Source organism: Apteryx mantelli, chromosome 35 (assembly GCF_036417845.1).
Source record: "Apteryx mantelli isolate bAptMan1 chromosome 35, bAptMan1.hap1, whole genome shotgun sequence".
Classification (NCBI taxonomy): Eukaryota; Metazoa; Chordata; class Aves; order Apterygiformes; family Apterygidae; genus Apteryx; species Apteryx mantelli.
The window spans coordinates 1061298-1073148 of NC_090012.1; the positions used below are offsets into that span (position 1 = coordinate 1061298).

At 73.7% G+C, this 11851-nt stretch overlaps 3 protein-coding genes across 3 annotated transcripts; 1 reads left to right on the forward strand and 2 right to left on the reverse strand.

The window, feature by feature from the left end:
• The first annotated feature begins 404 nt into the window (after positions 1-404).
• MAP3K10 (mitogen-activated protein kinase kinase kinase 10) lies at positions 405-6656 on the forward strand. The gene is made up of 9 exons (XM_067314419.1): positions 405-1542; positions 2121-2301; positions 2437-2585; positions 2835-3010; positions 3175-3415; positions 3805-3927; positions 4370-4508; positions 4589-4701; positions 6244-6656. Exons 1-9 carry the CDS (start codon positions 894-896, stop codon positions 6654-6656), a joined length of 2184 nt encoding a protein of 727 aa, XP_067170520.1. The 5' UTR covers positions 405-893.
• A 959-nt stretch (positions 6657-7615) lies between these two features.
• On the reverse strand, positions 7616-9983 carry TTC9B (tetratricopeptide repeat domain 9B). Its single transcript, XM_067314498.1, has 3 exons — positions 9649-9983; positions 8456-8638; positions 7616-7913 (listed from the first exon to the last, which is right to left on the reverse strand). The coding sequence occupies exons 1-3, from the start codon at positions 9902-9904 to the stop codon at positions 7819-7821; spliced, it is 534 nt and encodes a 177-aa protein (XP_067170599.1). The 5' UTR covers positions 9905-9983; the 3' UTR covers positions 7616-7818.
• A 443-nt stretch (positions 9984-10426) lies between these two features.
• CCNP (cyclin P) lies at positions 10427-11690 on the reverse strand. Its single transcript, XM_067314420.1, has 6 exons — positions 11601-11690; positions 11384-11473; positions 11140-11295; positions 10908-11066; positions 10662-10828; positions 10427-10598 (listed from the first exon to the last, which is right to left on the reverse strand). The coding sequence occupies exons 1-6, from the start codon at positions 11688-11690 to the stop codon at positions 10427-10429; spliced, it is 834 nt and encodes a 277-aa protein (XP_067170521.1).
• Between the last annotated feature and the right edge of the window lie 161 nt (positions 11691-11851).

Sequence of the window (11851 nt, forward strand, 5' to 3'; positions counted from 1 at the left end):
CGCCCCAGCGGCGCGGCGGAGCCCGGGCCGTGCCAGGCAGCGCCGCGCCCCGCGGGCACCGGAGCCGCGCCTGAGCCGCGGCCGCGCACGGCGGCAGCACCGCCGGGGCCCGGGGCTCGCGGCTCGGCTCGGCTCGGGGGTGCCCCGGCCCCGGGGACGCCGGAGGCGGCCTCGCCGCTGAGCAGAGCCCCGGCGCCGCGGACTGAGAGCTGCTGCCGGGGACGGCGGCTGCAAGGGACCCCGGTCTGTGCTCACCGGCTGCAAGGGACCCAAAGGACCCCGCTCCGCATCCACCGGCTGCAAGGAACCCCCAGTCTGCGCTCATCGGCTGCAAGGGACCCAAAGGACCCCGCTCTGCATCCACCTGCTGCAAGAGACCCCTGGTCTGCGCTCATCAGCTGCAAGGGACCCCCGGTCTGTGCTCATCGGCTGCAAGGGACCCCCAGTCTGCGTTCCCCAGCTTCAGGAGACCCTGGCTGCGCTCCCCGGCTGCAAGGGACCCCCAGGCACGCTCCTCAGCTGCAAGGGACCCAAGGGACCCCCAGGCACGCTCCCCGGCTACAAGGACCAAAGGGACCCTGCTCCTCGCTCCCTGGCTGCGAGGGACCCAAGGGACCCCCAGGTGCGCCCTTTGGCTGCAAGGGACCCCGGCCCCACTGCCCCGGGCCGCGCTCGCTGGCCCGGCACAGCTCTTGCCCTCCTCTCGAGCCCACCCCACTGCTGCGTGTCCCCCCCCTGAGCCCCCCGGGACCATGCAGGCCAGGGGGGACAAGGTGCGGAGCCGGGGCCCTTGGCGCGCGGCTGCCCAGCAGGGCCGGGGCCCCCGGGGCCCGGCGGGCGTGAGGAGCACGTGCCGGCGGGTCCTGGCGCGCTGAGGCAGGGCCGGGAGCGCAATGGAGTCGGAGGAGGGCTGGAGCCCCCGCAAGGGCAATCCCTTCTGGACGGCCGTCTTCGACTACGAGGCCGCGGCCGAGGAGGAGCTGACGCTGCGGCGGGGGGACGTGGTGGAGGTGCTCTCCCAGGACTCCACCGTGTCCGGAGACGAGGGCTGGTGGACGGGGAAGGTGCAGGGCAAGGTGGGGGTCTTCCCCAGCAACTACGTGAGCAGCGAGCCGGCCGCCGTGGGGCCGCTGGAGGTCTCCTTCGAGGAGCTGTTGCTGGACGAGATCATCGGCGTGGGCGGCTTCGGGAAGGTCTACAAGGGGCTGTGGCGAGGCGAGGAGGTGGCGGTGAAGGCCGCCCGGCAGGACCCCGACGAGGACATCAGCGTGACGGCGGAGAGCGTGCGGCAGGAGGCCCGGCTCTTCGGCATGCTGCGGCACCCCAACATCATCGCCCTGAAGGCCGTGTGCCTCAGCCCCCCCAACCTCTGCCTGGTGATGGAGTTCGCCCGGGGCGGCGCGCTCAACCGGGCCCTGGCGGGGCGCAAGGTGCCCCCCAACGTGCTGGTCAACTGGGCCGTGCAGATCGCCCGCGGCATGAACTACCTGCACAACGAGGCCGTGGTGCCCATCATCCACCGAGACCTGAAATCCATCAACAGTAAGTGCCCTGGGGGGACCCCTAGCTCTGCAGGGCCCCCCGACTGCTGCCGAACTCCCGTCCTGCCTGGGCAGCACCCCCAAACTGTACCCCCAGGCTGCTGTCAGTGCTGCCCCACTGCAGCCCCCAGGCTCCCCATGCAGTGAGCGCCAGCAGTACCGGCTGCTCCAGGTCATGCATCTGGGGGACACTGGGGGGCTAGGACACCTGGGACCCCTCCCCACCTTGGTGAGGGGTGCAAGGGCTGGGATGCCACCTCCCAACCCCACCGGGTCCCCCTCACTTACCCCTGGATGCGTGGGGTCCCTCGAGCCGTGCCAGGCCCCCGAGCACCCCGGCTGCACCCCAGGATCGGGCTGAGCCGAGGAAGATCCTCTCGGGGGGAGCGGGTAAAACCCCCCGCCTTGTCCGGTGTGCGTGGGGGCATGGGATGCCCTGCCGGAGCTGGGGCTCAGCGATGGCTCCTGGCTGCCGGTGGCCCTGGGGGCTCTGCCCTTCCGTCCCCTGCTCTCCCTGTGTCCCCGGATGCCCCCGGCTCTCCCGTGCCCGGCTACCGGCCCCCCCTTCCTCTCGCCCAGTCCTGATCCTGGAGAAGATTGAGAACGACAACCTGGCCCATTGCACCCTGAAGATCACAGACTTCGGGCTGGCCCGCGAGTGGCACAAGACGACGAAGATGAGCGCGGCCGGGACCTACGCCTGGATGGCCCCCGAGGTCATTAAGCTGTCCCTCTTCTCCAAGAGCAGCGATGTCTGGAGGTACCGGGGGGCTGCGTGCGGGGCGATGCACCGGGGGGGCTGCGGGGACCTGGCTGGGCACCAGGGCTCAGCAGGACCCCAGCAGGGCGGCACCCTGTGCCCACCGTGCCCCGAGCCTCCCGGCCTGTGCCGCAGCTTCGGGGTGCTGCTGTGGGAGCTGCTGACCGGCGAGGTGCCCTACCGGGAGATCGACGCCCTGGCTGTGGCCTACGGCGTGGCCATGAACAAGCTGACACTGCCCATCCCCTCCACGTGTCCCGAGCCCTTCGCCCACCTCCTGGAGGGTGAGTGGGGGCACGAGGGCTTGCATGGGGGCCAGCATCCCTGCACGGGGGCAAGAGCCTGTGCACAAGGGTCAGGGCCCAGGCATGGGGAGCAGGGTCTCTGCACAGGGACCATGCACGGGGACCTGGGTCTATGCATGAGGACAAGCGCATGAGGGCCAGGGCTCTTGCACGCGGGCGCAGGTCCCTGCACATGGGCCAAGGTCTGCATGTGACAGGGGGGCCCTGCTGACGCTCCCGCCATTGCAGAGTGCTGGGACCCCGACCCGCACGCCCGCCCGGCCTTCGGCAGCATCCTGGGGCGCCTGCTGGCCATCGAGCAGTCGGCGATGCTGGCCATGCCCCTCGAGTCCTTCCACTCGCTGCAGCAGGACTGGAAGCTGGAGATCCAGAGCATGTTCAGCGACCTGCGCACCAAGGAGAAGGTCAGCAGGGCCCTGGCTACGCCCCGACCCCGCTCCCCCGGGGCTCAGCCCTCCCTGTCCCCCCCATCCCCTTGCCGGGGACTCGCCTGCCCCCGGTGCGCTGCTGGAGCAGGGCATGGGACCCCCCCGGTTGCACGGCATCCCCCGGCCCGTGATGCCCACAGGAGCTGCGGAGCCGCGAGGAAGAGCTGCTGCGGGCGGCCCAGGAGCAGCGGACGCAGGAGGAGGTGCTGCGCCGGCGGGAGCAGGAGCTGGCGGCCCGGGAGATCGACATCGTCGAGCGGGAGCTGCACCTCATCATGCACCAGATGCACCAGGAGAAGCCCGGCGTCAAGAAGAGGAAGGGGCACTTCAAGCGCAGCCGCCTCAAGCTGCGGGACGGCAACCGCATCAGCCTGCCCTCGGGTACCCCGGCCCCCCCTGCACCCCCCAGCTGCCCCGAGCCGCCCCCAAGCCCCCAGCCTGCTCTCGGGTACCCTAAAATCCCGCTGCACCCCTCCAGACTGTCTGCGCACACCCTGACCCCCCCCATGTCCCCCAGCTGCTTTTGGGGGGCCCTGAACCTCCTGCACCCCCATAGCCCCCTGGACACCCCGACCTTGTCCTTGCCCCCCCCAGCCCCTCGCTGGGGCCCCCCAGACTTTTCCTGCACCCCCCACCCCCTGCGGTACCTGCAGGCTGGGTCTGGTCCCCGGCCAGGCTGGGACGTCCCTGGTGCAGCTGGGGGGCTGGGGGAGCCCCCAATGCCCAGGGGGTTCCACCGCCCCCCTGACACCCCCCCGGCCTCCCCGCAGGCTTCGAGCACAAGATCACGGTGCAGGCGTCGCCCACGCTGGAGAGGCGGAAGGGGCTGGGGGCCGACGGCGCCAGCCCCCCCGGCAGCCCCAGCATCATCCCCCGCCTCAGGGCCATCTGCCGTGAGTAACCCCTGGCACCCCCCCAAATCCCAGACACCCCCCCCCCCAGATCCCCACGCTGCCCTCGGGTACCCTGAACCCCCCAGGACCCCAAATCCAGGCCAGTGCCACAAACCCCAGGCGGCCCCCAAACCCCAGGCAGCCACCTCCCAAACCCCAGCCAGTCTGCAAACCCCAGGCAGCCCCCCCAAACCCCAGGCAGCCCCCCAAATCCCAGGCCATACCCCTCCCAAACCCCAGCCAGTCTGCAAACCCCAGGCAGCCCCCCCCAAACCCCAGGCAGCCCCCCAGCCCCCCAGCCCCACATGCTCCCTGGGGCGGCAATCAGCCCCCCCGTGGGGCGCAGCCCAGCCCAGCGGGGCCCCCCAGCCCCCTCGCCCCCGGGGAGACGGCCTGGGTGCGGGCGGAGGGGACCCCCACGGCCGCCCCGCTGCGCCCGCAGTGACCCCCCTGGACGGGAGCCGGACGTGGGGCCGCAGCGGGGCGCCGCGGGCCGAGGCGCTGGTGGGCAGCAAGAAGAAGGGCCGGACCTGGGGGCCCAGCTCCACGCTGCAGAAGGAGCGGCTCGGCGGCGAGGAGAGGTGAGCGGGGCCCGCGGAGCCCCCCGGGCGCCCACCGCCACCCCCCCCCGCCTGACCCCCACACTCCCCCCCCCCCGCAGGCTCAAGGCCCTGGGCGAGGGCTGCAAGCAGTGGTCGTCCAGCGCCCCCAACCTGGGCAAGTCGCCGCGGCACGTGCCCATGGCGGTGGGCTTCGCCAGCCTCACCGAAATGGGTGAGCGGGGCCCAGGGACGTGCCAGCCCCGGGGGGGGGGGGGCAGCGCGGTGGTGTGGGGGGAGCTGCGTGGGGCTGCATGACCCTGGGGGGGGGGGGGTCTGGCTGCAGGGCGGTACCTGCACGGTGCATGGACCCCGGGGAGGGGGGTGCTGTGCAATGGGGGGGCTGCACCCCTGGGTGCTGGGCCTGCAGAGTGCAGGAGTGGGGGGGTGCTGTGCCATGGTGGGGGGCGTCACCCAAGGGGGCTGCGTCCCAGAGGGGCCTGTTGCTGCAGGGTGCATGGCTGGGGGACGCTGTGCAATGGGGGGGCTGCACCCACGGGGGGGGAGTCGCACCAATGGGGAGATGCCCAGGGCTGGGGGGGGGGGGGGAAACGGGACCGTCCCTGCAGGGTGCAGAGGTGGGGGGGCACCCTCAGCCCAAGGGGCTGTGCCCAGGGCAGGGGTCCGGTCCCCGCAGGGGGCTTAGGGACATTGTGCAATTGGGGAGGGGGCGTTGCACGTACAGGGGGTGTCGGAGGGGGTGTCCGGTCCCCGTAGGGTGCAGGGGGGCCCCCCGGGGTGGGTGCCCGCCCCCCCCCCGATGACCGCTGCCCCCGCAGAGGAGTACGCCGAGGCGGAGGAGCCCGGCGCGCTGCCCTCGCCCCCCGGCAGCCCCCGGCCCGCGGCGGCGGCAGCGGCGGCGGCGGCGGGGGGGGCCCGGCCGGGGGCGGCGGCGGCCGGGGGGGGGCGGTGGGGCCGCAGCGGGGCGGCGCTGCTGGGCTGCGCCTCGGTGCTGGCGGCGGTGGCGCTGGGCACGGGGCTGCCCGGAGCCCCCCCCGCCGGGCCCCCCCCGGCCGCGACCCCCCCGGCCGAGCAGCCCCCCTCCCCGGCCGAGCATCACCCGCCGCCGCCGGAGCCGGCGCCCGCGAGCGCCCCGCGCCGCCCGCGACAGTCGCTGACGCCCACGCGAGTCGCCGCCGCCCGCCGCGGGCATCGCCGCACCCCCTCGGACGGGGCCCTGCCCCACGGGCACGGTGAGCGCGGCCCCGCGGGGACCCGGGCCCCACGGCAACTGCCCCCGCTCTGCCCCATTGCAACCTCCCCCAAAGCTCCCCCCACGCTCTGCCCCATTGCAACCCCCTCCCCGCTCTGCCCCGTTGCAGCCTCCCCCAAAGCTCCCCCCACGCTCTGCCCCATTGCAACCCCCCAACTGCCCCCGCTCTGCCTCTTTGCAACCCTTCCAACTCTCTGCCCCTTTGCAATCCCCTCCACAGCTCCCCACACTCTCTGACCCACTGCAACCCCCCCCCACGCTCTGCCCCATTGCAACTGCCCCCAAAGCTCCCCCCCCCGCTCTGCCCCATTGCAACCTCCCCCAAAGCTCCCCCCACGCTCTGCCCCCATTGCAACCCCCTCCCCGCTCTGCCCCGTTGCAGCCTCCCCCAAAGCTCCCCCCACGCTCTGCCCCATTGCAACCCCCCCCGCTCCCCCCTCGCCGCCCGCCGTCGGGGAGGGGCCCAGGCGCTCGGGGCGGGGCTGAGGCCGCCGCTGCCCGCAGGTGCCCGGGAGGCGCCGGAGCCGCCGCTGCCGCCGCCGCCGTCGCGCCGCCGCGGCCCGGAGCCGCCGCCGCCGCCGCCGTCGTCGGAGGCGTCGCCCGCGGAGCGGCCCCGCTCGCTGCCCTTCGCGCCGCGGCCGCGGCCCGCGCCCGCCCGGCCCCGGCCCGACCCCTGGGCGCTGGTGTCGGCGCGGGGGGCGCGGGCCGCCGCCGCCCCCCCGACCCTCCTGGACCTGGACGTGGAGGGGCAGAGCCGCGACAGCACCGTGCCCCTCTGCGGGCGCCCCGCGGCCGCCGCCGCCCGCGACGGGGCCCACGGCGCCGCGCCCGGCCCCGACGGCGCCCACAGCCACGGCTCCAGCACCGACGGCTCCCACGGCGACGGCACCGGCTCCAGCACCGACATCTCCCACTGACCCGCGTCCACGGGCCGCGGTGCCGATGGGTCCCGGCACCGGCTGCAGCACCGACATCTCCCACGGACCCGGTACTGGCATCGACGGGTCCGCGGCATCGGCATCAGTGGGTCCACAACACCAGCTCTGGCACCGATGGGTCCTACGGCACCGGCCGCAGCACCCACGTCTCCCGCTGACCTGGTACCAGCCCCCCCGAGCGGCAATGACCAGTCCCCCGTCACGGCACCGAAGGGTCCCACGGCACCGGCGCTGGCTCCGGCACCGATGGATCCTGCCGGCCTGGACCCAGCAGGGACCAGGGCCCAGGGGCTGGCGGAGCCCGTGACCCTGGCACCGACGGGTCCCGCGACACCGGTACCAGGAGTGTGTCTGGCCAGGAGGTGCCAGTGCGGGCAGGATTTTGGGGGGGGGGGGGGGGGCGCTTGGGGGAGACCCCCAGGCATGTGTAAATCTGTTGTGATGTTTGTATAAAAAAAAAAGAAAAAAAACCCCTAAACCTTGCTGTGAGCCAGCACGATTCCTGTGGGGCAGGAGGTGGGGGGGTCTCACCATGGCCACGAGGAGCCCCCCCCCCCCCCCAGCAAGGGGGTCCCACAGCCTAGTAGGGCAGGAGAGGGACACCAGGCCCTGGACACCTGGGCTCTTCCCCCGCCCGAGCAAGGGTCCCCGGTGCCCTTTGGGGACCGTGGTTTGCACCCCCCCATGCACCCCCAAGTCCCAGGGACCCCCCAGGGCAGAGACCCCCTGTGCCCCCCCAACCTGCCCCTAAATCCAGGCCTTCCGCACCCCCACAGCATCCCCCAGCCCTGGGTGCCCCCCTTGCCCCCCCACCCCCAGCTGCACCCCCCAGACCCCCTCTGGGTCCTTTCCAACCCCCCCCCAGCCTCGACCCCCCCCCCCTCGCCCCAAGGAACGGGCCGGGCAGGAGGAAACCGATAGTTTTATATAGCGTCCGCGGCTCGGGGATGGGGCGAAAGGGAGCCGGGGCAGGAATCAGCACCAGCGACCGGGGCCACGGGGGACCCGGAAGCGTCCCCCCGGCCCCCGCCGGGCCACGGCCACCCAGGGGTGCAGGCGGCCGGCCGGAGCCTGCCGGGGGTGCGCGGGGGGCCGGGGAGGGGGGTCCCGGCCGGGCCGGGCAGGATGCGGCCCCCGGGCGCTAGGTGATGAGGTCCTTGTAGCCGTCCCGCTCCCGCTGCCCCGAGCGGGTGATTTTCATCTCCGTCAGCTGGATGTAGCGCAGCACGTTGGTGTCTGGGGAGAGCAGAGGCCCCGGGTCCCATCCGGCTCTGCCGGGGCCAGCGCCCACAGATGCCCCCCAGCACCCCCAAATGCCCCCCAACACCTCCCAGCCCCTGGGTTAGCCCACCTAGGTGCCCCCCAGCCCAATACAGTGATATCTAGGGAGACCAAAGGCCCAGGGTCCCATCCAGCTGCCCTCAGCACCCCAAGTGCCCCCCAGCACCCCCAGGTCAGCATCCCCAGTCCAGCACGTAGGTGCCCAGGGACAGCAGAGCACCAGGGTCCCATCCAGCACCCCCAGCCCCTGCCTCAGCGCCCCCAAATGCCCCCCAGCACCCCCAGGCACCCCCCAACATCCCCATCCCAACACATTGCCCCCCCCCCCGGGGGCAGCAGTGCCGCAGGGCCTGATCCAGCACCCCCAGACGGCACCCCATGGGGTTGCATGGGTGCCCCCCAGCCTGGCACGTCGGTGCCCAGGGCCAGCAGAGCGCCGGGGTCCCATCGGGCCCCCCCGGTGCAGCCCCCCCAGCGCGCGGGGCGCCGCTGCTCACCGGCGGGCTGGCGGCTGCGGGCCTCGCGCAGGTAGAGCAGGGCGCTCTCGTAGTCGCCCAGGTGGTAGAAGGCGACGCCGGCCCGGTACGTGGCCTTGAAGTTGCTCCGCTGCCGCTCCAGCACCTTGAGGCAGTACTCGCGCACCCGCTCGTAGTTCACCAGCTCCGACTGCAGCAGGCAGGCTGCAGGGGGGCTCAGCGCCGCGGCCCCGCGCCCCACGCACCCGCACACCGCGCTGCGCCCTGCGCTGCATCCCCTCCGCACCGCGCGCGCCGCACCCGCTGCAGCCCCCGTGCCCTGCGCTGCGCTACCAGCGCCCGCCACACCCTGCAGCCATTGCATCCGGCGCGGCGTGTCCGCGCCCCACGCTGCACCCCCGACACGTGGCACAGCACGCACTGCACCCTCTGCTGCACCCCGCATTGCATCCCCTGCGCCCCACGCCACGTCTACTGCACTGTGTGTGCACGGCACTGCACATACTGTGCCCTGCCTGGCATCCCGTACAGGCAGTCCTGCATGCACTGCACCCCACGCTGCATCCTCTGCACCCTGTACATGCGGCACGGCGCACACTGCACCCCTCACTGCATGCCCTGCATCCCGAACAGGCAGCCCCTGCACGCACTGCCCCCCCCCCACTGCATCCCGTATACATGCCACTGCATCCCCTGCATTCCGTACACACAGCTCTGCATGCACTGCACCCCACCCTGCATGCACTGCATCCCGTACACATGACACTGCATCCTCTGCATCCCATATGGGCAACTCTGCATGCACTGCACCCCCATGCATGCACTGCATCCCCTACACATGGCACTGCATCCCCTGCATCCCCTATACACAGCTCTGTATGCACTGCACCCCACCCTGCATGCACTGCTCCCCCACACTGCATCCCCTGCATCCCACATGGGCAGCCCTGCATGCACTGCACCCCACCCTGCATGCACTGCCCCCCCCGCACTGCATCCCATACACATGGCACTACATCCCCTGCATGCCCTATACACAGCCCTGCATGCACTGCACCCCACCCCACCCCATGCACCCACCCTCCACCCCTGCCAGCCCCGGGCACGGCAGGGGGACCCAACACCGCTTCCCCCCCCCAGCAGCACCACCCCACACCCTCCCTGCCCACGGGGGGCCCAGGTGTCCGGGCGGGGGTGCCGGGGTCCCCGCTCACCAGTGAGGCTGTCGTAGCACTCCACCTCGGTGCTCTCCACCAGGTCCTGCTGGCGGGCGGAGAGGGGGGCGCTGCCGGGGGGGGCGCCGGGGGGGCCCCGCAGCCCCTTGAGCTGCAGCAGGGCCCGGTGGTACTTGCCGATGGCCTCGCGGAACTTCTTCTCCCGGTAGCAGCGGGCGGCCTCGGCCTTGAAGGCCACGGCCGCCTGGATCTGCCGCTCCAGCGCCGGCTCCCCGCCGGCCCCCGGCTGCTGCATGGCCCCGCCGCCGCTCAGCGCCGCGCCATGCTGCCCGGCCCGGGGGGGCCCCGGCTCCGTCACCGGCTCCGCCGCCGGCTCCGGCCCCGCACGCCGCCGCAGCGCCGGGGACCGCTCCCCCTGGTGCATTGTGGGAATATCCCGCCGCACCGCTGCAGAGGGCGCAGGCGGCCGGCACGAGCCCCCCCGGGGCAGCAGGTCCTGCCTGGCCCGGGAACGGGGCTTTGCTTGGGGGGGGGGGGGGGGTGCAGAGTGGGGCACCCCCCTCCTGGGCCCCCATGGTGCCCCCCACCAGGAACCCCCTCCCCGGGGCACCCCCAATCTGTGGGGCTCAGGGGGGACGTGTGCAGGGGGGGGGATGTTGCAATGCAAGAGGGGGACGAATCCAGCCCCCCCCAGGGCACCCTGCAGCTCAGGGGAGAGGCACCGGTTTGGGCCCCACCTTGCACAGCACTTTTGGGGCTAAAAGACTCTTTATTGGACAAAAGCATGCAGTGCGCCCCTCTCCCCCCCCCCCCCCCGTCAGGGTGCCGCGGCGCGGGCCAGGTAGGCCGAGCGGGCGATGGCCGGGCGGGCGCTGGCACCCAGCCGGCGCGGCCGGGCGTACTTGCGGAAGACGGCGCGGGGGCTGGCGGTGCCGGCGCGGAGGGCGGCGCGGGCCAGGGCCGGGTGCACGGCGCTCACCTCCTCCTCCCTGCAAGGAGAGCGGCCGTCAGCGGGGCCCCGGCCGCGCCGCCCGGCCCCGGCCCCCCCCTACCTGTAGAGGGCCGGGGGGGCCGGCGGGGCGCCCCGCGGCCCCTCTTCCTCCTGCAGCACCCGCTGCGCCAGGCACAGGGCGGCGGCGGCCAGCAGCGCCGGCTCGAAGCCCACGCACTCGGCCTCCAGCAGCGACAGCTCCAAGAAGTACGTGGCCAGCTGGGACACCTGGGGACGGAGGGCGGCCGTGGGCACCCACCCGCGTCCCGGTCCCCCGGCGCGGGCCCCGGCGTCCCCCCGCGCTCACCTCGGGGCCGCAGCGGTCCAGGGCGGCCAGGAGCCGCAGCAGCAGCAGCGGGCTGGTGTAGTGCAGCTCGAAGCGGAGGTGCCCCAGCAGCTTCCGCTCCATGCGCAGCAGCTCCCGGCGGCTGAAGGCGCCCGCCGTCAGGAAGCAGAGCTCGGCCGGCTGCGGGCGACAGGCCGCGTGGGTGCCCGCGTCCCCCCGCGCCTCCGCGGGCCCCGGGCGCCCAGGCGGGTACCTGGGGCAGCGCGCTCTCCTCCACCTTGCAGGCGACGAAGAGGCAGGCGAGGCCGAGGAGCTGCAGGGTGGGCACGCGCACCCGCGCCACCGCCATGTAGGCGTTCATCAGGTGCACGGCCAGGTAGAGCGTCTCGTCCGCCAGGCCCAGGTACTCCTGGGGGGGAAGGGCGGGGGGGGACAGGGCGCTCAGGGGGCCCAGGAGTCCTGGGGCCGCCCCCGCGCCCCGCGGCACAGGTACCTACGTGCACCTGGACCAGCCAGTCCACCACCAGCGCCCGCATCTCGGCCGTCACCGTGCGCAGCACGTCCCAGCTCCGGAAGACGTAGCTGGACTGTCTCTGCTGGGCAGGAGAGACGGGACAGGCCAGGGCTCCCGCGGGGCCGGGCAGGGGCCCCGGCATCCTGCTGCAGCCCCCAGCCCCGCCGCGGGCAGGGGGCCGGGGCCGTGCCCCCGCTCACCATGGCGAGGGCGAAGATGTCCCCGGCGTAGTCGTGCTCGGGGGCCATGCCCACACTCACCAGCGCCTGCGCCAGCTCCTCTGCTGGCATCTCCCGCGGGGCCCCTGGGGCAGCACAGGGGTCAGGCGGGGCCGGGACCCCCGTGCAGGGGGCCCTGGCATCCGGACCCCCCCCCACCCGGGGGCCCCCCCTCCATGCGTGCCTCTCAGGGGTCCGGGGCTCTCCGCAGCCTCCCTGGGCTCCAGCGTTGC

Coding starts and splice junctions, on each gene's coding strand:
- TTC9B (XM_067314498.1), bottom strand. CDS start 9,904: ATGCAGCAGCCGGGGGCCGGCGGGGAGCCGGCGCTGGAGCGGCAGATC. Junction 8,639..9,648: donor GTGCTACGACAGCCTCACTG/GTGAGCGGGGAC, acceptor GCCCCCCTGCAG/CCTGCCTGCTGCAGTCGGAG. Junction 7,914..8,455: donor CCGCAGCCGCCAGCCCGCCG/GTGAGCAGCGGC, acceptor TGCTCTCCCCAG/ACACCAACGTGCTGCGCTAC.
- MAP3K10 (XM_067314419.1), top strand. CDS start 894: ATGGAGTCGGAGGAGGGCTGGAGCCCCCGCAAGGGCAATCCCTTCTGG. Junction 4,509..4,588: donor CGGCTCGGCGGCGAGGAGAG/GTGAGCGGGGCC, acceptor CCCCCCCCGCAG/GCTCAAGGCCCTGGGCGAGG. Junction 4,702..6,243: donor CGCCAGCCTCACCGAAATGG/GTGAGCGGGGCC, acceptor CGCTGCCCGCAG/GTGCCCGGGAGGCGCCGGAG.
- CCNP (XM_067314420.1), bottom strand. CDS start 11,690: ATGCCAGCAGAGGAGCTGGCGCAGGCGCTGGTGAGTGTGGGCATGGCC. Junction 11,296..11,383: donor ACTGGCTGGTCCAGGTGCAC/GTAGGTACCTGT, acceptor CTTCCCCCCCAG/GAGTACCTGGGCCTGGCGGA. Junction 10,829..10,907: donor TGGACCGCTGCGGCCCCGAG/GTGAGCGCGGGG, acceptor CTCCGTCCCCAG/GTGTCCCAGCTGGCCACGTA.